Source organism: Artibeus jamaicensis, unplaced genomic scaffold, assembly GCF_021234435.1.
Source record: "Artibeus jamaicensis isolate MK-2021 breed Jamaican fruit bat unplaced genomic scaffold, CSHL_Jam_final contig_391, whole genome shotgun sequence".
Lineage (NCBI taxonomy): Eukaryota > Metazoa > Chordata > Mammalia > Chiroptera > Phyllostomidae > Artibeus > Artibeus jamaicensis.
In genome coordinates, this window is record NW_026521814.1 from 4,876,939 (window position 1) to 4,902,737 (window position 25,799).

The 25,799-nt window shown below is 36.4% G+C and overlaps 1 protein-coding gene across 1 annotated transcript in view; it reads right to left on the bottom strand.

The window, feature by feature from the left end:
* The window catches only part of TTC21B (tetratricopeptide repeat domain 21B), a 70,664-nt gene extending 50,097 nt beyond the window's left edge, over nucleotides 1-20,567 (bottom strand). The window contains exons 1-11 of the mRNA XM_037143081.2: nucleotides 20,433-20,567; nucleotides 17,497-17,626; nucleotides 17,299-17,409; nucleotides 14,219-14,385; nucleotides 11,816-11,938; nucleotides 7,066-7,223; nucleotides 4,516-4,600; nucleotides 3,343-3,441; nucleotides 1,645-1,837; nucleotides 1,119-1,216; nucleotides 596-796 (exon numbers count right to left, since the gene is read on the bottom strand). Coding sequence (XP_036998976.2) covers nucleotides 596-796; nucleotides 1,119-1,216; nucleotides 1,645-1,837; nucleotides 3,343-3,441; nucleotides 4,516-4,600; nucleotides 7,066-7,223; nucleotides 11,816-11,938; nucleotides 14,219-14,385; nucleotides 17,299-17,409; nucleotides 17,497-17,626; nucleotides 20,433-20,453 — 1,386 coding nt within the window. The 5' untranslated portion in view covers nucleotides 20,454-20,567. The remainder of the gene's footprint in view (nucleotides 1-595; nucleotides 797-1,118; nucleotides 1,217-1,644; nucleotides 1,838-3,342; nucleotides 3,442-4,515; nucleotides 4,601-7,065; nucleotides 7,224-11,815; nucleotides 11,939-14,218; nucleotides 14,386-17,298; nucleotides 17,410-17,496; nucleotides 17,627-20,432) is intronic.
* Nucleotides 20,568-25,799: the final 5,232 nt, after the last annotated feature.

The window sequence follows — 25,799 nt, forward strand, 5'->3', positions numbered from 1 at the left end:
CATCATACTCAACATGCAAAATCTAAAAGCATTTCCCTTAAGATAAGGACTAAGACAGGAATGTCTGTTCTCTCCACTCATGTTCAACAAAGTGTGGAAAGTTGTAGCCACAGCAATCAAAGAAGAAATAAAAGGCATCCAAATAGGAAAGGAATAAGCAAAACTATCATTATTTGCAGATAACATGATATTGTATACAGAAATTCCTAAAGACTCTACCAAAAAACTACTAGATCTGATAAGTAAATTCAGTAAAGGGATCAGCTACAAAATTAATATTTGGAAATTGGTGGCATTTTTATCCACCAATAATGAACTATCAGAAAGATAAACTAAGAAAGCATTCCCATTTATAATTGCAACAATAAAAAAATAACGTACCTAGGAATAAATTTAACCAAAGTAAATTTAGCCAGGTATAAGAGAATCAAAGGGGGATAATTAGTGACAGAAGGAGATTTCACTTTGGGTAATGAACACAATACCATATGCAGATATTTTAGAAATGTACTCTTGAAACCCACATAATTTTATTAACCAATATAACCACAATAAATTCAATAATCTCTCCCCACAATCTCCCAGAATTACTAACCTGCATTGGACAGAAATTCAGATAATCTGTAATAATTTCTAGCAAAAAATCAGGATTTAACTTCTCAAAATACTGTATGCCAAGAGGTAAATCTTGTAATTGTGAAAAATGGGTGTCCAGGACATCATTCAGTAAGTTAATAATTTCTTCTTGTCGTTTATTTTTCTTCGTGGCAAGAATTGCATGTAAATAGGTTAATTCCTGAAAAATTAGTAGTTTTTACAAATTATTCCATTCAGTTATATAGCACTTTATTTCTACTTAGATTTCAAATGTATATAAAGTGCTATTTATGTGAAATATTTGTTCAAAATTAAGTATTAGCCTGGATGGTCTTTTAGAATCTTATGGAAGAATATTTAAAGTCCAACTTTGCATAGAGATAAATTAATAAATGAAATTACATATTAAAATTAGTGTACACTAGTCTTCTAAATTCATAACTAAATAATAACACAATTTAAAATTTACATTTTATTAACAGTAGCTGAGATCTACTCTCTATTAAATTAAAATACTATACCGCATTTTTCCCAAAAGACTGCTGAATTTCACTAAGGAATTCTAGCTGCTGATCTGCATCCTGTAAATGTCCTTCTATTAATTGACATCGGATATATCCTAAAATCAAACAAAACAATCATAGTCAATGCCCACATATTTGTTTTTAGGCATGCAAACTTTAAGCTAACATGAGCAACATTAATGAAACAGGATTCCCCCCTAAATAATACATGAAAATGTTATATTTAAAAAAAACAAAGAAAAAAGGATGAAAATAAAAGAAAATGGGTAGCTTGTACTCATAAAAAATCTGTTATGATAAAACTCATAATATATAGGAACTGTCTCATAAAAACATATCCTCTCAAGATAATATTTCGAAGGTAAAGATTCTATTTTTAAAGATATGTGATTTTTTTCTATTGTGGATAGTGCAGAAGTTTAATTTTAGAAAACCACAAAATACATTTCTTTCAACAACAAGCATGACAAGCAATTATGACTTGCATCTATATGACAAATATTAATAGATAAAGCAGTCATACCAATCAATGCAGCAATATTAGTTTCTTCAAGATTTATAGCAACCTTATACCACTTCGATGCTTCCTTAATTTTTTCTTGTAGAAGCATTTGGTATCCAAGTTCTGTAGCGTATTCTGATTGCTGAGAGTTTAAACTGAGAGCTCTTTCTACAAATGTTTGCATTTTTTGAAGAATGAGTTGATTACGGCCACACTAAAAAGAAAAAGATTAAGTTAGAATAGAATAATTCCATTCTGTCAAAAGAATAATTTTTCTAAATAGACAATTATTTGTACTTTATGTAAGCAAAAATGAATTTAATAATGAGTAGTAAATAAAACTTCTCTATTTACTATCTAGACAGTTCAGCAAAAGAGTTTACATGCTATCAGAACTTACTATCCTGAATAGTGCTTTTAAAAAATAGGTATCTTGACAAATATACTCCTAATGACATTGCTTTACAAGCACAATTTTTAGAACTCTTTCCAAACTGTCTTATGAATGATTTACAAAATAGACAAGACAGTTATTGCTTCAAGCCCTGGCTGATGTGGCTCAATTGGTCGAGTGTTGTTCTGCAAACCAAAAGATGCAGGTTTGACTCCCAGTCCCCTTGACGGCATCTAACAAAGGCCGCTAGTGGGTGTTTGTCTTCCTCCTTCTCCCTCCCTTCCCCTCTCTCTAGAATCAATAAGCATGTCCTTGGGTTAGGATTAAAAAAAAGAAGAAAGTTATTGCTTTAAGGTTATATATATATATATATATATATATATATATATATATATATATGAAAAACACAGGACCTATCATTGAGAGTATTTTTTAAAATTTTGCCTTAGAAACTTCTTTTATAAAGTTTCAAAAATATTTCAAGAAATGGCATTGCTCCTAGAGTAAGTATGTAACTTTTGAAGACAACGGCTTTTAAGAGTAAAATACTAAAATGTTTGAATTTTTGTAAATTAATCAAGTGTCTGGCAACAGGTAAATAAAAACCTTCCTCAACTCAAACTTCCCTAATAGCAGAATTTGTGTTTCTCTAAACTTCACACAACCTGACAATCTGTTTTTAAATATGAAAATTCAGTTTATTCATGTCATTTAACAATCAACATCTTTGATTTTTCTTTCAACTTTATATTTACTAATTATACTTACTTACATATACCCTTTTTCTTAGTTTAATCAAGTAACTCTTCAATCCAGTCATTTATGATACTGATTTCTAGATTCGTCTGTTTTTTTTCCCCCTATTTCATTCCTGATTATCTTCTTTTTATTGGACACTTGTAATGCAAATCTTTAATATTATAAAAAAGTAAGATCCCAACCACTCCCCCCTCCAAAATAGTCTGTTCTCCACATTAGAACTTTTTTCAAAGAGTTTTTAGAAACAAAACAAAGAATAACCCAATTTATAAATCCAATGCTGTTATTAAAATAAACCAGTTTCTACTCCCTGGGCCTGGAAGGAACTTCCCTATCCTAAAAACGTTGAACAAAGTGCCACTTCCTCCATGAAGCCTCCATGATGGCTTCTCCTAGCTGGAAACCATAACTCCTCGGGACTGCCTTTCTCAGAAGTGTATTGCAAATTTATATACAGATCATGTTTTCACTCCAGGCCACATGCTCTCTGGAGCCTCAACCTTTGTGACGTATTTTCTATTCCAGCTGTAGAGAGCCGAGCTCTGGTACACAGTGGGCACTCTTACAGTTCTGCTGAAGGCTATTGTGATCTTGTAAAACAGTTGAGCATTCTGGGGTTCTGTGGCATCCAAGGCATTTCCTAGGTTTTCCAGCATGGTTGCAGCCTGAAACAAAAGTACCCAGTGTAATTGTAGAATAAACTATGAAATAAAGAACATAATATATATATATGACATACAGATAGTAAATATTATTTTCAAAGATATTTGTATAAATTCCTTGTCTTCCAATGAAATCTTGTATGTATTAAAATTTCTTTACAAAAGCTAAATAATTATCAATAAAGAATGAGTTTTAGAATATGTTCTTTCAATATGAGTTTTAGAATATGTTCTTTCAATATGAGTTTTAGAATATGTTCTTTCAATTTCAAAGTTTGAATGGAAAACTTTGATGGGTAAACATACCTGTAATATTCAATTAACTGCACATGCCAAGTTCCCTCTACAATAATTAATTGACACAAATGAGATATGAATAATAATGTATTTATAAACATTAATATCTTATGAGATCACCTTTTGGATTACCTATGTAGCCTGGTTTATATTTAAAGTATTATATAGAACATAAAAATCATTAAGATATTTACTATAAGTAATTTTAATGCCTGGAAAATTTACTAAAGAGTTGCCCCTACTAAAAGTCTTTTAGTATTTACTAAAGTACCCATTAGGTACTGTCACATTATCTAATTTAACAAATCTACTACATATTATAATACCGATTGCTTCAGTCTGGATTTTGGTGTTCCGTGACTCAGTATGTAGTTAACATGTTCACTGCTAGAGAAACATGTATCTTACTGTAAGATCCAATGCAATTTCATCCTAAGCCCACTTAACTTATGCAAACTCACTTAAATCTTAAAAATACATAGTTTAGACTTCTAGTTTGTGCATGCACTCTTCCCCATGCAGTATCACTGGTTACATTTATCAAGCATATCACTGCATGGGAATTTTATGAAGAAAATCACATATACTGTAATAACAATCAAAGGAATTTTTAGGGGTAATGTTGACTACATAAAGTTTTACTTCACTAGTTGATTTAAGAAGCTCACCTCTTCCTTAAAGTGTATTTTCAAGAATCAGCTATGAACTACCATGACATACATTCTAAAAGGGCACTTCCTACATTTCTAATGTAGGAAATGTAAATAGATAACAACTTACCTTCTCTGTATCCCCTTCCCTACACAAATAGTAAAGAGCCAGCAGTCTTAGTGCTTCCACATTTTGTTTATCTTGAAGCATTAACCTGCAGAAAAAGCAATTTGTTGAAATAAAGTTGTGTATTTTCTTTTATTTGAGGGCTTAAAAACTTACTTTGCTGGTCTGACTATGCCACTGTCATTTTAAACAAGTAAATTTACTTTGTAAAATGGGATCTCCGTTATGAAAATCATCAACCTCATTATTTAAATGAAAAAAATCTGAATCTTAATTTTAATAAGTTTTAAAAAGGTATGAATAGAATATAGAAATATCATGGAGTCCCTTTGGCAAGCCTAAATAAAATATAAGCCAACTATATACAACAGTACATTAAAAGAATAATTCATCCTGATCAGGCAAATTTATTACAAGAATTCCAGGAATGCAAGGATGGGTTGAATATTTTTCAAAAATTGTTAATGGAATTCACATCATTAAAATAGATTTCTATGTGATAAAAAATTTAGAAAATAATGTGGACAAATAGTCTATTAATAATAGGAACAACCCCCCTTCAATAAAAAAGATATAAAAAGCCTACAAAAACTATAAAAATCCATATAAACTTTAGTTAAGGGCATTTAGAAAAGGAACTAAATGCCCTGAGGTAACACACTAGGTTTCTTTTCATGGATGGTGCAGTACATTAGATTACTAGCTCCAGTTTCTGCCCCCTCCCTGACTGCGTACCTCCTGCCATGTAACTGAACAGTCCCTCCCGCAAAAGCTGGAGTGCACTTTATTGCTCCTTACTATAGACTGGCACATTTTTCTTATATTGGCCCATGGGATATGGACAAGAGTGGCAGTGTACCATGTCTAAGTTTCAGGAGCATCACATATTTCTGCTTGTCCTCTTGCATCTCTGCTGTCACCATGAGAACAGTGCCCTCTGGGTAAGTGCTGCTCTCTGACTGGAGGCCCCGGGAGAACACGCTGATAGCTGACCAGAGCCCAAACTGCAAAGAGGTGTCATAGCCACCCAGCTGGGCCTGAACTTTGAGGCAGAGCCCCAGCCAAGCCTGGTCTGGATCAGCTGACCCTGGCTGACCCACACAAAAGTGAGAAATGAGCGCTTATTATCACATGTCCTGAGACTTGTTGTAGTTTGCTATGTAGGGATAGTTGCCTGATAATACTTATCTGCAGATGAAAAAATTCTCCCCAAATAATCTGTGGGCTTAATGCAATTAAAGTTAAAATCTTAAAAAGTTTATTTTTAACTTGTTAATTCTGAAAGCCACCTGCAAAAGAAGAGCCCCAAAAAAACTATCAAAAAGAAAACAATGGAGAACTTACATAATGGAGAACTTACCCTAAAAACATCAAAATCCATTGGAAATTTAGGAGAAAATAGACCCAGTTAAAAAGAAAGACCAGTATATATGTAGAAAAAAATAGTTTTTAACTATTTTTGATAAAATGATACTCAATCTCAACGTGATTAAAAAATAAAAAAATTTTAAAAGATACCATTCTTATTCTACCAGGCTGTTTAAAAACAAACCCACCGACCACACTGATAATAGAATTGGTGAGGATAGGGGAAGGATGCAGTCAATAGACTATTCATGGGAGTATAAATTAGTACACCTTCTTAGGAGAACAATTTAGCAGCGTCTATCAAAATTTAAGTGTCTATACCTGAGACAGAGACTTCAATCTCTCTCCTCAAAGCCATTCTTCCCTTATTTATTTGGCCATGTGGCTAACCAACATTTCCCAGCCACCTTGGCAGTCACATGTGGCCAATGTCCGATGAAGCAATATATGCCTTTTGTGGGCCTGGGATTTTCAGAGAAGAGGAAAAATCCCTCCACATTCTCCCCATCTACCGGCTGGATACCAATGTAATGAGGTGTCAGACAATGGCGGAGTTGCAAGATGGAAAGAGCCCACCCAGGTCTATGACTGACAGTGTAGAGGAAGGGCTACCTGAGCAACTGCAACACCGGCCCAAAAGAGCCACACCCAACAACAACAAAGATTCTACTGCATTAAGCCATTATATGTTTTTTATCAATTTTTAATTTTTAACAAATTCAATACACTTTGATTCAGTAATCCCTCATTCAAGGACCCATCCTTCAGAAATATCCTGTATCTGTAATAAAGATGTACATATAGGTACACAGTCTACATGCCTACCAACAGAAAAAATAAACTATTTGTATGTTCATTTCATTGAATGCTACTCGTTTTTAGTAAATAATTAAGTATCATTGTATGAATGGGTATAAAAAGATAACCATAAAATACTAAGCTAAAAAAATAAAGGTTAAACACTGTATAAAAAAGAAAGCCTGTCTTGCAACAGCTAGTCAGATCTTGATATTAACCAATAAAATCAGTTTTAAGCAATGCAATGTTAAATTTTTCCTCAATTCTATATTTTTAGAAAAGTCAATTTAAAAAAATCTTACAATAAGAGAAACACCCATTTTCTTTTTGCTTAATGTTATATACGGCCAGATCCAAAGGCACTTGTGCCCCTTGTTTTTACTTAACCTTTGTGCGATCTCAGTCATCTGGTCCCAGTCCTGCAAGGCTAGCTGTAGTTTCATTTTCTGTACAAGAGCAGGAAGGAAACCTGGAAAGTTCACAATTATCTGGTTCACAGTCTCCAGAGCACCTAAATAATTCTGGCGCATTTCAAGGCATTGTGCCTAATGGGAGAAAAAAAATGACATTGACACTGTGATTGTATACACCAAGGTTCTCACATCAGTTATCCTGAAGTAGGTAAAAACTAGAGTTTAACATTTTCCATGTCTTTAAAAAAATATTTGATTTATTTATTTTTAGACAGAGAAAGAGAGGGAGAGAAGCATCAATGTGTGGTTGCCTCTTGAGTGCCCCCTCCTGGGGACCTGGCCTGAAATCCAGGCATGTGCCCTGACTGGGAATTGAACAGGTGACCCTTTGGTTTTCAGGCCTGCACTCAATCCACCGACTGAGTCAGGCCTCAATCAGCTAGGACCCATGTTTTTTCTTTTGTTTTCTCAAAAAACTGTTTCCATAAGGAACAGTTACAACCTTTATAATAAAAAAAAAGTTTTTATCAAAACAAAACTTTAAAACATTATAGAACAGTAATAGTATTTTATGTAAGTGATTTTGTTTCAGAAACATGTATAAAGGACACATGGACAAACCAAAGCGGGGCAGGATCAAGAGTGGGAGATGGGGATGGCTGGGGTGGGGGAGAAATGGAGACAACTGTACTTGAACAACAATAAAAAATGTGAAAACAATAAATAACTGAGAAATATAATTATATGACAAAAGTGTTAAAAATGTTTTCAGAAACACCATAAAATAATGTTTTCTTTTAAACTAAAGTATTTCCTGTTTATTTACAAGCAGCAACTATGAGATTTTTTTATCTTCTCAGGCTAAAAAATAAGTAAATGCCCACAAAAGAAAACCATCAACAAAATGAAAAGACAATCTATTGAATGGGGAAACATATCTGCCAATGGAACATCCCATGAGGGGTTAAGATCCAAAATTTATAAAGAATCCATAACACTCAAAAACAACAAAAATTCTATTAAAAATGGGCAGAGGATCTGACACTTTTCTGAAGATGAGTACAGACAGCCAAGAGACATATGAAAAGATGTGCCATATCACTAATCATCCGAGAAATGCAAATTAAAGCCACAATGAGATACCACCTCATTCTGACCTCATACCTGGCAGAATAGTTATCATCAATAAATCAAAAAACGAGTGTTGGAGAGGATGTGGAGAAAGGAAATCCTTGTGCACTGTTGGTGGGAATGCATACTTGTACAACCACTATGGAAAACTGTACAAAAGTCCCTCGAAAAATTAAAATGGAACATAATTTTAAAAAATTAAAATATGCTAATAATTTCACTTCAGGGCATATATCCAAAAAATCCAAAACACTAATTCAAAAGAACACATGCACCCCTATGTTCAGTGTAGTGTTATTTTTTCACAGTCAAGATATGGAAGCAACCCAAGAGCCCATCAATAGACAATAAAAAAGTTGTGGCATATACACACAATGGAATATTACTCAGTCATAAAAAAGAATGAAATCTTACCATTTGCAAGAGAATGGATGGCCTTAAAGTGTATTATGCTAAGTGAAATAGGTCAGTGAAATAAGTCAGTCAGGGAAAGACAAATACCATTATGATGTCATTAATATGTGGAATCTAAAGAACAAAATAGACAAAATTGAAACAGATGCAGATACAGAGAACAGACTGGTGGTTGCTAGAGGGCAGCTAGATCGGGGGACTCGGTGAAAAGGGTAAAGGGATTAAGAGGTACAAATTGGCAGTTACACAATAGTCATTGTGGATGCAAAATATAGCAATAGGGAATACAGTCAATGATACTTCAATAACTATGTACGCTGCCACGTGGGTGCTTGAACTATTACTGGGGGGGGGGTCACTTTGTAAAGTACAGTGGAACCTCAGTATTTAGCATTAATTCATTCCAGAACTCATGATGAGTGCCAAAACCTATGAGTACCAAACAAGCAAATAGTGATGAAGCTGGTGGGGCAGCATCATGATCCATACAAGTTCTGGGAAGTGTGACTTAGTCCCCAGCAAGAGCCAAGTGCTGCAACATTATTTTCTCATCAAAATGAGACAGAGTATAGGGTTTGATGAGCGCTGAAGCTGGCAAGTACCAAGCCATGACTGTATATGTTTGCCTAACCACTATGCTGAATAAGAAACTAATACAAAATTACATTGAATGTAACTTTAATTGAAAAATGAAAATAAAAAAAATGAATAAGCAAAATAAAGTTCAAACAACTCCTTCTACTTCATCATTTTCACTACTAGGGATTACCTTAAAGAAATTATTGGATAAGACCACAAAGAAGCATATAGATTATATTATGGTACAATTATTTATAATAGAAAAAATAAAAATTACCCAAAATATTCATAAGGATTTAATTATGGTATATCTATTTAATAAAATTTTAGGTGACAATTAAAAGTCATGATGTAGATTTGTACATCTATATTTACTGATATGAAGAGATGTCATTTACAAAGTTTAACTGATTGTCTACAATGGTGATATTTATTTTTTATCAGGTATTACAGAATTCTGAGACATTTTTTACAACATTCATGAACTGATTTCACAGTCAGAAAAAATAAAGCTATGACTATAGTTAGTACTTTAAGAATAGATAATAAGGTGTATTTATCACATGACAGACTTAAAATTTTGCTCCTGGATCTCTGTTAGGAATAAATTTAGTCCTAGAATATTTCAGTTCAAAATGAGTATCCAGTCTCAAGAGAAATACAGTACAAATGTAATATATCCCTGAAATCAGTGTGAGATTATATTCCCATATAATTAAAGGAAAACATGGAAACCATCTAAAACTGCTGCTGATTATGTCAAAATAAATTACTTAAATTTCTCAATAGTTGATAATAATAGCAAAAATATTAATGTAAATAATTTTTAAAAATTACATATGCTGTTGGAATTTGCTTAAATAGCTGGTAATGTAAATTGCAAAATCATGTGAGATGAAATCTAATACTTCCGTAGACTGTCACCTCCCATATGAATGCAGGACACCATATTAATTGAAACTAAATTTGCTGTGTATTTGGTTAATATTACCACTCACTGGAATTAGACTAATGCAACCTTCCTGCTGCACTTACACAACAATAAAATAAATAAATTGAAATGGGTTATATCAGAAAAAATAATTACACTAATCATAATTATTGAAGGTAAAAAGTAAATCCCGCCCTGGCTGGTGTAGCTCAGTGGATTGAACGTGGGCTGTGAAGCAAAGGGTCACCAGTTCAATTCCCAGTCAGGGCACATGCCTGGGTTACAGGCCAGGTCCCTGGCAGGAGCCATGTGAGAGGCAACCACACATTGATGTTTCTTTCCCTCTCTTTCTCCTTCCCTTCCTCTCTCTCTAAAAATAAATAAATACAATCTTAAAAAAAAGTAAATCCCTCATAAGCTGCTTATATATTAACACCAAAATAACAGCCTTGCTTCAGAAGATTATCAATTAACTTTTAAAGAATAAAGAGAGAACTAATCAAGAAAAAAATTTTAAAATTTAACAAATTTAAAAAATTTGCTGAGTCCCCACTCCCTCTAGCCGGAGTACTAGTTGTACTGGCAGCCATTATCTGAACAAGCTCACCATCCAAAAGAGCAATGTGGGGACTTTAACAATAGCCAAGACCCTCTCTTTCTCCCTTTTATCCCTCTAAATTATTACTGCTTATCTAAAAACTGTTTTCCTAATATATAAGCTTAATTTTTACAGAATCAGAAACTAAAAAAAAATATTTAAGATCTTCAGAAAGTAACAGAAGGATTGAAGAATGGGTCCGAATTAAACATTTCTACCCAACAATGATTTCTAATGACTCTGCCCCCACAGATGACACTACCTCTCTTTTTACTGGCTGTGTACCTGGTTCAAAGTAACAGACAAGAGCTTTATAGAACCAGCTCAGCCTCTCATCATCTCCCCCATCCCCACCCGGCCTGACACCCACCTTTTTTCCCTCTAGCCTTCACTGCTACTCTGGTCCTCATTCTTTCCCTTTAGTCTCCTGGCCTCCTACTAAACCTATGAACATGCCTTAAGGTATTCAAACTTATTATCGCCCCTACTTGTAATGTTTCCTCTAGGTGCCCGCAGAGCTTTCACCCTCTCCTCCTACAAGGCTATGCTCAAATGTCACTTTGTCTAACCACGTCCTTTAAAATTGCAAGCTCATACTACGTCTCTGCTTCTCCCCCTTTTCCCGACTTATGTTTCCATTGCACTGATCATCTGCTGACATACTGTATCATTTACTTCCTCATTTCATTTGTTTTGTCTCCACCAGGAGATTATAAGCTGCATAAAAGCAAGAGGTGTTATTTTGCTCAGGGTATCCCAGTATCTGGAGTGATGCCTTACACATATAAGACACACTATACACGTTTGGTCAATAAATATCATAGGAACCATCACCACCAACAACAAAAACAAAAACAATTAAAACTGATACAGGATTTAGGAATTTGGTTGGGAATGCACTTCTCTAGTTCTCTGTTCATTGTCCCATACAAATCTAAGTCCCTCTTACAAGTGAGAAGTGGTCCGAGTAACAGGAAAAATTATCTCTTTGAGCTACTTAGTTTTGCTGGGTTTCAACTATGTTATGAATGAATTTTAAAACATGATTTATTTACCTTAACTCCAACTCACCTTACCCAGCAGAGCAAAAATGTCATTTCCATTTTGTAATACCTCTTCAAATGATCTTAGTGCTTTTTTAGTATACGGTTCTTTTCCTTTTGCAATGTCAAACCATGCTCTCAAAATCTGTCCCTGTAAAACAAAAAATTCTAATCATGCTTCCACTTCTCTGGGGAGAAAATGGGTAAAAAAGGTAAACCTAATGTCATTTTTTGGTAATTAGTAACAAAAATCACTCTATCAAATAATATTATGAATAAAACTGTGCAGTAAAATCACTTTGCAACTCTTGCCAGCCTAGAGTGTGGGAAAGTATTATGAATTTTAGCCTTACTGCTCTTTTCAATATTAATAAGAAGAAGCTTGGCCAATATTCCATTAATTCTAAATAACCAATATTCTTATTGGGATTTTGCTCATAAATTATTATTAATAATTTTTAAACACGTAATTTGATACATAAAAAAGAATTTGTGACCTCTCTTTGGGCAAACAGACTAAATGAATTAAAATGGAAAAGCAAGTGCCTTTCTTCACTTATATTAAAAATTAAGATAATTTGGAAAACAGTCTCCTTAATTTCTATGACTAGTCCAGTGAGTTTCAGATGGAAGAATAAGTGGCCTAACAAGTTAAACACTGAAGGAGTCACAGCCATTTACCTTCAGAGATGTTAGTGAGTCAATGGGTTGCAAGATTTATAGAGTTAGCAAAATCGACACAGGTTGAATATTTTTCTTTTTAATGTCAAATAAAAATTAGGAAATCTGTTCTTCTATCAAAAACTTTATAAGTTAACTCATAAACTTATAAATCTTTTTTAAATTTTTATTTATTTATATTTAGAGGGGAAGGGAAGGAGAGAGGGAGAGAATATCAATGTATGGTTGCCTCTCATGGGTCCCCTGCTGGGAACTGGCCTGCAACCCAGGCATGTGCCCTGACTGGGAATCGAACCACGATCGTGTGGTTCACAGGCCCGCACTCAATCCACTGAGCTACACCAGCCAGGGCTTAAACTTATAAATCTTTAACTGAGATTATATTTACCTCCCTGTATTTCACCTGAAAAGACAGCTTATCCTACTACAACAGTGCTCGATCTGTGTCCTTATTCAAATTGTTTCAACTACTATCCCTGTGTGGATGATTCCCAAACTTTTTCTTGAAGTCCAGAACCTCTTCTAGACTTTTCTCTCCTTTTTCCAAGAGCTCATCTACTATCTCTATCTCACTGTTCTCCAGAGCCTGAAACAGAGCACGTCCTCCTTGAATACATCACCTCCCTTTAAGACTGCTTTTTCGTTTCAAAATAGTTTCCATTCATGTTAACTGGTCTCTGAGAGACATCCTCAATACCTTTCCCCCATTACTTACAGTCAGTTGACAAGTCTTGTGGGTCCTAATAGTTCTCAAATTTATATCCACTGTGCAGTATTTTAGTGTAGGCCCTCAAAATATTCTGTCAGAAAGCAGTACCATTTTTTTGTTTGTCTTTTTGCTGCATTCTATGGTAGTTTCTCCCCAGGTCAGTTCATCCCATAAACCATTGTTAAATTAGTCTTCTGAATGTGTACTCAAGTAACATCACTGCAATGACTAAAACCTTCAATGGTCTTTCAATGACTAATAAATCAGGCACAAATACTGTATTGAGCTGCCATGATCCTTCAGTTTGCCCTGACCCACCTCTCCAAGCCTTTCTTCAACCTATGCACCCCATACCCTATCAAAACAAGAGCCTTACTTTTCCCCAAACCAATGTCTCCTTGTTTTTTCTCATTTCCATCGGTTACTTCCCACCTTGGGAGTACCTATTTCCCTTTTCCACGATCTCTGCCTGTAGAAACTATCCACCTTTCAGGTGTTAGTTCAAATGCTACTTCCTTCAAGAAATTATTCAGCCTCCTAACACAGATGTGATCTCTCCTTAAGTATCTAAAATAGTGTGTAGCACAAAGCAAGCAAGCAATAAATGTCATCTATGATTTTCCTTTGCACTTTAATCACACTTCCCCATAATATTTAGCTGGGTACACGCTCCACGACACTACTAGGTGATCCATTCATCAAAATAAAGTTTAGGCATTCCTATCTGTTTATTACTAACAGTGCAAATTATGGTGCCTTGTGTCTAGGGCAGTTCAATAAGGAGAATGGGAAGGAAGGGAAAGAAAAAAGAAGGAAGGGAAAGGAAGGGAGGCAGGAAGAGATCTTTTCAAGTGTTAACAAACAGCATAAAAATAAACAACCCTTGAGAACCACAATTTTACAAAATATCAAAATATAGCCATTAATTTTAAAGTGAGAAGACAGTGGACTGGGATAAAAAATTAAACAGCAAATATTACTGAATATATAAATAACGTGTTCCCTTGAAGGTTACCATTTCAAAATAAGAAAAGCAGCTACCTCTCTACTACCGTTTGTCATTTTGATCATTCTGTCAATATATTCTCTCCCCTTATCATGACGACCGATGTGCCACAGAAACAAGCCCGCGTGGTACAAAGCTTTTGGTTCTGCTGCTTTACGCAGCTCCTTTACTTTGGTATCTGATTCCAGCATAGCTTCTCTATCTGGGAGAGAAAAAAAGACATGTAAAAATTACACTCTAGGTCAAGTATTTATAATAGGTCAATGATTAACAGGGCAGAGAAATAAGTTCTTCTAGAGCAGAATTGTCTAATAGAAATAAAACGCAAGCCACATATGTAACTAAAATTTTCTAGTAGCCACATTAAAGAGGTAAAAAACACAAATAAAATTAATTGTAATCATATATTTTATTTAGTCCAATATATCTAAATTATCATTTCAAAATGTTTTGATAAGAAAACCAGTGAGATACTTTGCATTTTCTTCTAACTCAATCTTTAAAATCTGGCATGTATTTATACACACCACATCTCATTAAGTTGTTAAATTTTCTTCAGAAATACTTTAATTTGTACTTAGATTTCATAAAATCTATGAAAAAGGAGACTCATTTACTCCTTGTTCCAAATGTAACTTTTCTAATAACTGCATCAAGTATATCAGTTTTAAATTTAAAATTAATTAGAATTCAATTAAAATTTGGTTCCTCAAGCTAAACCTAAATGCTTAATAGCCACATATGGTTAATGTTCTATAGTTTATGTTGCTCCCAAGATATAAAGGCTACATATGGAATTTTTTTAATAATTAAGACTTGAAAAAATTACCACTGGTTCTAAAATGATATTAGTAGAGGCAAACAAGCACTAGTTCTTAAATTACCCAACTCCCTAATCCATTTCTCAAATATATCAACCTGCCAGGCTACTTCCACAGGCCAGTGAAAGGCAGTATAATTACTGTTACTTACAGAGTTTAATATTGACTGACTGCTCTCTTTAATAGAGGGCCTACTTCTAGTAACTAATTATTACTATAAAATCCACCACATATAAATATGTGCTTCGGACACAAAGGTAAATTAGATCAAAATCCTGGATCAAATGAGAATATGGATCAATTCTGCAATAAGAAAGAAGCCATGTCAAGGTCAAGGGCGATGATTCTAACAGACTACCTTTCTGGAAATGGCTCCCAAGCAGAGATAAGTGACCCTTCCTTTGAACTGCAATGACACAAACTTAAATTTAAATGTGGAATGGCCAGCGTATCACTTCCTGACTTTAGGAAACAAAGTTGTTTCTGGTGGGCTGCAGCCAGCCTGGATTTCAGAAGACTCCTTTGGTCCCACAAATTCCACACCTGCCTGAACACCTTCAGAAACATTCATTAAGGAACCACAATACAGAGACAGAAAAAAACCTCATTAGGGCAGGAGCAGGAACTGCAGTTTTCTGCCCAGATTTCTATCAGGTCCCTGAGGAGGCATCAGTTAGCTGTGGCGCCAGCTGGTGTCACAGTTAGCTCTTGCCAGATCTCAGCTCAAGCTCTTTCCTACTCAGGGCTCACATGCAGAATTCAGGAAGAATGTACATGACAATCTAGGCCTTTTCCAGGCAATACTGACAAACACCAGGGCCCCACCTTGGCTCAAGCCTACTCCACATCCTGTGTGGTGGAAAACAGTCAATACTCAAATTTCTCTAGATAATATTTGTGCCTTCATCTTTGTGTCTGAGAAATCACATTTCCTAACAGAACCAATACTGTTGAGAATAGCCAATTAAATGAAAACTTGACTTGAGAAACATTTTATACTATTTTTTAAAGACTTATTGACTATAGCTATCCTCTTAAAATTCTCTACTCTGGCTTAATGTACTCCTACTGGGGAACAAGAAAGGGGAGCCACAGAAAAGCCTAATCCTGAACCACTTCCCTGTGTTTGCCTGGGGATTTCTCCTGTCTGACAAAGACGCTTTACACTGATCCTGCCTGTCTTTCAAAGATCAGATTAAGTTCCTCTCACAAAGATTTCCCAGGATACTCCTATGAATGAACAGTATATCCTATTTTCAACTAATGGCAGATTCATATGTTTTTATCATTTTACTTAATGGTAACAGTAGAATTTAATCTTTGTGGCTTTTACATTTTCTTTTTCCAATTAGATCACAAGCTTGATGTCATGGATTACTCTTATAATTCTTCTCTATCTTCTAACTATATTTAGCACGGATCCTTGCAGAACATAAGCATCTGATTGCTAAACATATCAATGTCTTAAATAACTTTCTACTGATTTGAGCAAGTGTGGGGGGGGGTGAAGGCGGTATGTGACCCTTTGCTTAAAAAATGTGTTTTCTAATACTTAAAAAGTTATTCTAAGACACCGGTTTATTGTCTGATTAATTGACACAAGAACTATATTAATAATTCTATTAACTGTTATTGGATACATATATGTAACACAATGCTAGTTTTTTTTTTTACCTATAACTCTGACATTCTCTTGCCACAGCAATAAAGACACACCATATATGAACAGTTCACACAATTTTAATTGCTGGTTTTGCAAAAAGTTCTTTCTTTAATGTAGTCATATTTTCCAAACTACCACTTCATAGAAATTTACTAAATATCTTCCACGAGTTAGCCCTCTCGAGGGATGTACAGGCCCTTCAAGAAGCTCAAGATACAGTAGAAGAAAGACAATGCATATAGCTATATATTTGAATGCAATGAGTTGTAAAGTTGGCTCCTGCAGAGCAATTTATATACCACCTGTTTTTGGCTATTGTGTATTCTTTTTTGTTTGGTTGTTTAACAACTGCTATTATACATTTACCTCTACGTTAACTCAGACAATTTCTATATACAAATGAAAATCCTGACATCGGCTGTAAGGAATATGAAAGTAATGTAACATACACATTTCTTTGTGCTTGATGAACTTAACATTTTGTCAGGAAGATAAAACATATATAATATAAAAAGTACCTATAGACAATATGTAATATACTATGATCATTCTGAATGCTACGGCAGTTTAGAAAATCACAATTAAATTGAACAGGAAAAACTGTCCTAAGCATTGTACTTAAATACTATACCTGGATTAGGACTCATCTTATGGGTGTATATCAGTGCAAGTAGAGAACAAAGTGATACATCTGGTTTATTTTTAATAGCCTCAAATTCTCGAAGAGCTTCTTGAGTGCTCCCTGAAAATCAAAATTATGTGAATAATTATTCTTAGTGCAAAACAAGAATTTAAAACTTATGCAGCATGGTTAATAATTTGCACATACCTTCCATTAATGTACCATAGGCATGATAAAACCTGAAGACCGGGTCATTACCATACCTCTTAATTCCTTCACTGGCAACAAGTAACACGTGATGGAAATACCTCTCTTGACAATAGTAATTAATCAAAGCCTAAAAGGAAATAAGAATTAAATGTTACAAGGATATTCTGTTGCTGAAATATCTAAGTAGATATTTATCTAAAATCTTGAATAATCTAAAAGTTGTTAGAGCATAGCACTCAATCCTAAGGAATACAGAACAAAATTAAACATCTATGTTTTCTAATAATTTCAATCTTTTCTCCTACATTGTTAAGCACTTTTACTTTGTCACTTTTACTTTGCTTTCCTCCTGCTCTTTAGTCCCCCTTTCGGGTCCATTTCTTGAATGCGATCCGTACTCATTTTATAGCTCCTGAGTTTGCTCATTTGTAAAATGTTAATCATTTACAGGTCACTGAGAGGATAAATTAGGATATCGTACTGTGAAACTCCTAGTCTGCAAAAAAGTTTCTTCTAACCCTACATGCTGATGAAATAAAAAACCACATGTCCAGCCAAGACCTCTCATCTAGGTTCCAGATTCATCCTTCCATTTGCCCTGCCACCCACGCCCAACACTGAGTTGCGGAATCCTTCCTTCCTGTTTGCCCCGTCCCCTAAGTACTGAATTTTTCAGTGCCTTAAGACGTACCTGGGTTTTAGAGAAAAAGAGAAAAAAAACTTTTTTGAAGCAAAAAAATGTGGTAAAATATTTAATAACATAAGTAACACATGCCACACACCCCTGCCCCCCTGCCACAGCGAGCCAGGTAAGCTACATTCGGACTATAAGATGCGCCCCTCTTTCCTCCCAAATTGGGGAGTGTGTCTTATAGTCCTAAAAGTTGTAAGTTGTCAGTAATAGGTTCTTCTGTTTCTCTAGTCTACTTCCCACTCTCCATACCACCTACCACTATCTTGGTTCAGGTAAGGTTGCTCTGCAATCTTACAGTGGTCAACAAACATTTACTGACCACTTACTTGTATCTCACACTGGGCTAAGTACTCTAAACAGAATTATGGATAAGACTTGGAGGGTCCTGTGCAGGAATGATTAAGTTTTTCAAGTGAGACTAGAATCTAAGAAAAACTGAACATTCAATGTAGTAAATGCAAGAAGAAAGTTTACAAGTTGCTTTGAGAATATAAGGAGAATGAGTGTTGGATGTGGGAAAGAGTGAAGAATAAGGTTAAGGGAAATATTCTTGGGCAGGACTTCAGGACTGATTCTTGATTTGCAAGCTCCTACTCCCCTATACACACACACACACACACACACACACACACACACACACACACACAACTCTATTTTCCCTTTCAGGATTCTTGAAGAAGGTACAGGAGTTAGCCAGGCAGAGGAACCAAGATAAAAGTCGGCAATGGAATGTAGTAGGGACGTGGTGGAATGCAGAGGACTAAAAGTTATTCTATATTTTAGAGCAGAAATTGGCAAACTATGGCTCATGGCCATTTCTATTCTATGCCTGTTTTTCTTTGGCCAGCAAGCTAAGAATGGTTTGTACGTTTTCAAGTTGTTAAGAAAAAGAAAGGAAGACAAATATTTCATGGCATGTGAAAATTATATGAAATTCAAATTTCAGCATCCATAAATAAGGTTTTTTTGGAATAAAGCCACAGTCCTTTTTAGAAACAGTTTGTCATTCCCTGTTCCAGAGCCTTCAGTAAGACTGGGATTACTGGATCACAAAGCTGGAGAGGCGGCAGGGTCAAGAAGTGTCTTGTATTGAGTTGATCCTCCAGGCTAAATGATAAGAAGCCACATAGCAGTTTTCAGCATGAAAGTGTTTTTATTAAGGGGTTCATTTGGGTGGTAGTACACGGGATAAATTTCAGGTGATGACCAAAATTTAAGGAGGGTGGTGGAAGCTTTCACAAGAAGATAATGTAAAAATTCAGGCAAAACATCAAAAGACATTCCAGCATTCCCTATCACTGCCAAAATGTCCTTCACCCACTTTTCACCATCTAATATGGCACACATTTTATTTACTTGCTTACTATCTGGTGCCTCTTAGTCAAATGTAAGCTCCAAGACTGGGGCAGGGGAGGTGTATTTAATTTTATTATTGCAGGGCTTATTATTTTCAGGGCTTAGAACAACAATGCCAGTCACATAGGAGGCATTCAACATTCAGTGTATAAACTTAATTAAGGTTTTCTCCAGCACTAGCCTGTAAGATGTATGAAGGTGGGGTCTGCTCAGTTTGCTCATAACTATCTCCAGCGTCTAGTGGTCACACTGTGAGCCCTCCACCACTATCTGCTGGACGAATGAATAAGTAAACAAATGGAAAGGACCATCGTCTTAAAAAGAAACTTATTTGCCAGTCCGTCTTCGTTAGATCATCATTTAAGTGGACTGTCATTAAATATTTGCTGAGTGGACTATCAGTAATAAAGAACACATCATCCTAAAACACAGATTCCTACTCCATTTTCCAACCTATCTTTGAATTTCCTATACGCTCCTTTCACTGTTCAATAGGGGAGCGGGGGAGCTGACGCTTGTTGGCCTCAAGTTACTAGAAATCGCATGGGGGCGGGCACCGTAGGTGTCATACGTTGACCAAGCTTTCTGAGCAGACAGGACACAAGAGTAAAAGTTACACACAACAAATAGGGCAGGACAAGTCCACTAACCGCAATTTGAAAGCAACGCGCTGGGGAGGTTAACCGACCTCAGGGTTCCAAAGCAGCACCCGCTGGGCACGAGAGAACAACCAGGTGATGGAGGTTAAGGGCTGCCCAGCCAGGCTGGGGCATCAGGCACAGCAGGGCAATAACAACCTCGCGCAGTCAGCCCACACTCGCCCCGTGCCCCCTTACTCTGTACCAACCCCAAAGCAACCCACGTCCAGGTTCTGCCCGCTCACCTTCAACCCCTGTGAGTCCATGGTTCTCCCGAAAGTGGGCCACAGGCCGGGCCTCTGGGGAGTGCGATCGCGGCAGGCCGCAGAGGAAGCAGGGGTCCAGGCGCCACCGCAGGCCCTGACCCCCCTCTCACTGTGGAGGTGGTGGGAGGGGCTGGCTGAGACGGGATCGCGCCGCCATTGGCTGCTGGGGGGAAGGGGCGGGTCCTCGCTGCAGGGATTGCAGGAGGAGGAGGGGGACCAGGACTGAGACTCGCGGGAAAAACTGCGGGTGGAGAAAGGGGCGTGACCAGTTGGTGGGGAAGACAAAGGAGGTCAAGCAGAGAAGCGACCCTCAGAGGACAGTGGGAAGGTGGGTCGGAGGATGTGGAATTAAAAAATAAAGAAAATAGGGGGGTAAGCAGGAAAGCGGGCAAGTCTGAGTCTCATCTCTGGTTACAAGCAAGGAAGGATACCACTTTAGGTGCGTTTGTGTTGAGGCCCGTTCCGCAATGCGGCTATTCGAAAGCACCACCAGCACATGGAAAGCCCTTTTACCCTTGTGGTAGTTGCCTTATGGCCACAAGGTGGCGCAGAAAAATCAAATTTTTAAAAGAAAAGTGGAATGTGTTTCTTGGGCTCATTTTTACAGGCATTACTGCAATCCCGTGATTGTTGTTAGAATGCATATTAAATTAATTTTTTGCAGCCCTGATAATGAGAGGAAAATTTTTTCAGGGCTTTAAAAAAAAACTGATACTGCTGATTTTTTAAGCTGACAATTTATCTCTGTGCAAACTTTTATGCTTGTACCCAGCAGGCAACTCTTAGCTGCTCCTAGATGTTTTCAGTTGTTTAGAGCATTAATTTGAAATAGAATGGATGAAGAGATTTCCTATTTCTATTTAAAGGTATTTTTTAATAGTTAAGATTTGAGGTATAAGTGATTTTTGTAGAATCATTTACATGGATTCCAAATTTTGATCCTACTGTTACTAATTTAGTTGATGTGATTTGTAGTCGAATCTTATTTTAAATTTGTTAAGGAGTCAATGAACATTGACGTTTTTCCCATGCCAGCAGGGGGTGGCTACTCTCTCAGGCTTCAAAGCTAGGCACTATCTTTCATTGATGTCTTCTAAAAGAGTATTCCTCCCAAAGAAGCGCATATTATTTTCATAAGGATTTTCTTTTTCGTTTCCAACATTTGTAGTCACACAAAGTATTTGTGGTAATGGACGATTAGTAATAGCTGCTGGTCTGATATTAACAGCAGTGGATTAATCTGCACTTGGTATGCAGCAGAACATACCACCAAGAACCATACAGAACCAAGGAGCTCATCAAAGTATATAATCTTAAACTGTATGCTTAAACTGTAAGTATATAATCTTAAACTGTATCTTAAACCGAGTGAAAAGTTCATGGGAGAGAAAAGATGGAAGGAACATGGTTAAAGGGACACAGGATCAAGCTACCTTCCTGAGGTCTTTAAAGTCTACACTTGGGCTGTCAGACCAATGGAAAGTTGCGCACTTGCACCATACTAACTTTATATAATTTGCTTCATTGAATTTGTTCTGAGTTTAAATTATTTGCTAAAACACCATGCTCAGCACTCCATGAGTGTTAGTTACTTTAAAACTTCTAGGGGAATTTGCTTTGACACTCCTGGCAATCTGATGTTGCCTGGATAAGGTCTCATGAGAAATTTCTTTTTGATCTCAGGCCAGGAAAAATTCTGTGTTCCCTAAAAAACATATACATTCCTTAGCTTAAACATTTCTGTTGACTCACTTTGGTCTCACTTTTCAGTTCGACATTAAAGACCCCTTACCTTACTGTTTTTTCAAGGCCTATGTTATATTTCTCCCTCTACAGAGCCTTTATTCCAGGTAAACAGGATAGCTATTCCTTCTAGGAATGCTACCCCCAACTTTGCTCTGAGCTCTTTCTCCAACTGAGAAAATCTACTTTGTAGTTCATATGAAATCTTATTCTTTATGAAGCCTTCAGGAATCACCATAACTGAACCGGTGTGTGAGATTGCATGGCATAGTGGCAGAAACATGGTCTTGCACACCTAACTTGGAGCTCCTCTTATGCTATTTACTTTTATGACTCAGGGAAGTACTTTTCTGAGCCTAATTTTCTTTATTTAGTAGGGAGATTAAACACTTAACAACATATGAAAAGTTTCTGACACACAATAAGCACTCTATAACCAATAATTTCCACTGTATACATAGTGCTTTGTGAGACTTCATTTGTATATTTGTTGTATTAAAGTTATGGTGTATTTTGTAGTTTGTTTAATCTTCTCTACTAAATGGTGATCACCTTAAGGCCTCCCAATAAAATATAGTAGGTAACAGTTTGGTCTGTGGCGATAGGCCATCTGTGATCAAATCCCAATAACACTGTCCACTAGTTGTCAACTTGGGAAAATTACCTCTTTGGGCTTCAGCTGTAAAATGAGACTAATACCCCAGAAAGAATATTAAATGAGGTAATATTTCATGGACAGAGTAGCATTAGGCGTAGGGTAAGAATTGAATGAGCCTGTAATTATTTTTGCTCACAATGACTCCAAATACAGAGTACCGTATAAGTATTGATCCCATAAGTATTTAGTAAAATAGAACTGTTGAGGCACTTCAGTTCTGTTTTTGTTTGACTTTCTTCTCCCCAATTTTTACACTGGTCTACTTATATCTATATATTTTATCATATATTTAATAAGTTAAAGGAAAACCTCCAGGAAAAATAGGTGGTTCTGGTGAACACAGTAAAAGTAAATAGACAAAATATAAAACAGATAAACACCATATTCTGTTGTATGCCATAATGTAAATTGGTGAGTTTGCAAATATAAAGAAGGGAAGGCAGACTTTGGGCCCAGTAGACTTGAGGTTATGGAGGATGCTATAGTATTTCCTTCCTTGGGTAAAATTTTCCTCACTGATCTTACTCTCTCTGCCTTTTCCATTCACCTCCCCCTCCCTGCGTCTGTTTCAGCATCTCTGTGTCAATTGCCCGTGCTCCACTCAACTGTCTCTTCCCAGCTTGTCATCCGAAAATGCTTACCTGAGATACTGCTCATTCCCCCAACTCGATTTCTTTATTTATAAGAAGTTAGGCCAGAAACTCATCAGAGAATCCCTTCACACTGACTCACCTGCATTCCCTCCACCCTGAAGGCACCCAACTCTACAGCCCTCAGGAAGAGAAAGAAGCTTTCCCATTCAGAGTAATGTCTGGAGGCAGAGTTGATATTTCCCTCTGACAGTGGAGTTTTATTTTCTCACCACAAAGTATCCACGTTTTCTCTCTTCACATGGAGCTCCTGGTTTCTCATTCATTGGCCCTACCATTTGTTCGTGTTGGCTCAGTCAAAACAGCTGACGCTCATACCTCCAGATCCCTCTACATAAATCTATTTATAACTGGGCTTTAATTTGTGGCAGTATATGTTTTCCCCAAATTTTTACTTGGACAAAAATTTTAAATATAGACAGAATTTGAAGAGTACAGTGAATACCCCAGTGATCATCAGCAGAGAACATTTTTGAACTGCTATCTGGTATTGCTCTCCATGTTTTCCATCTTCCCTGATGCATGTTGCTCGCTGGGCCTTTAGTATTTTTGAAGCAGGGTGGAAGCAAAAATCTTTAAAACTGGGCTACGCAGTAAGGTAGCGATTAGCCACATAAAGTTGTTTAAATTTGCATTGCAGCTAATGAAAATTAAAAATTAAATTAATCAGTTTTACTTAAGAGATGTTTAAACACAGTGGTTCTCAAACTTTGAGAACCATCAGGGTCACCTGGAAGCCTTCTTAGAACACATACAGCTGGTCTGCCACCTGGGGTGGGGGGCAAATATGTGAATTTCCAACACGTTCCCAAGTGATGCTGATACTGTCAGTCTAGAACCATGCCATGAAAACCACTGCTTTAGTAAAAAAATTAAAATAGGATATTAAAATACTTATTGAGCACACTGGCTTCATCTTTAGGGTACTATCTGGAACACAGGACAGTCTGGGTGCTGTAATAACAGCTGGCCTGAAAATGAGGTCAGTAGAGATGGTGAAGGCTGTGAGTAACAGGACTGAATGGAAACTCAGAAGTTCAGGTGAGGACATAACTTTAAAATATCTGTTATACCTTCAATTGGAGATATGGAAGAGGCAGGCTGATATCGGGGCATGACTAACACTCTGGACAGGGTATACATGTTGTGGAATCTTTAGATTGCAGATGATATTTAAAAGCATGAGAGAGCATGAGGTTGTAAAGGTAGTAAATGTAAATATAGCACTATAATCAACTAATGATGAATCGCCAAAGGCTTTGAATCTTACCAGGCTACCTGCCACTAAGCCAGGGTTTCCCAGACTTGCTGATCATAAAATTGTCCCAAGAGCTTGTTCCAGCTTTCTTCCATTGCATTCCAACTCAGTACCACTCCAACACTATCCAGCCCCTTTCTGGGGATTCTGAGTTAATTTAAGGTGAAACTTAGAACCATATTTTTAGTTATTGCCCTGGATAAGTTTTCCAAATTAGATGATTGTTTTATTTTATTGTTCTAAGATTGTTGAAAAGTAAGAGGGTGTATAATATGTTAGAATTGGAGCCCACCATACTGAAGTTATCCTTGGATTGGTTGGGACATTTAATGGATGGCCAGGGAGAACACGATGAAAATACTTAGGATTTGGCCCTGGTTGGTGTGGCTCAGTGGACTGAGTGCTGGCCTGCGAAGCAGAGGGTCAGCAGTTCGATTCCCACTCAGGGCACATGCCTGGGTTGCAGGCCAGATACCCATTTGAGGGTGTGTGAATAGCAACTGCACATTGGTGTTTTTCTCTCTCTCTCTTTCCCTTCCCCTTTCTCTAAAATTAAATAAATAGAATCTTATTAAAAGAAAAGAAAATACTTAAGTTTTAGCATGGGGGAAAAGCAGAATGTCACAGACCCTTAGACATACCTGGCTCATTTCGCACTATATTTCATGAAATTAACTGCTGAATGAGCTTTATTTTAGCAAAGCACAATATATGACAAATAGGACAACCTCTTTTGTTGTTGTTTTTTAATGAAGTCCTACCTCACTTTCTCTCTGAGTGAAATCTGTCTGGGTGTTCTAACCATTCTCCACAAATTCTATTATCTACCTTCTTACATATTGATATGTTCACAATTTTACAATTACTATATTCTGCTCTGGCATTGAACCTGTTTCAGATCATCAATCAGTATAACTCGATAGACACTCTCCCTAAAGTGAGGCAAAAGGCTGCACTTACCACTGAGGTTGAGCAAAGGTATGATCTCTTTGCCTTTAGAAATTTGTAGTTTCTATGACTTCAAGAGAGATTGCTCA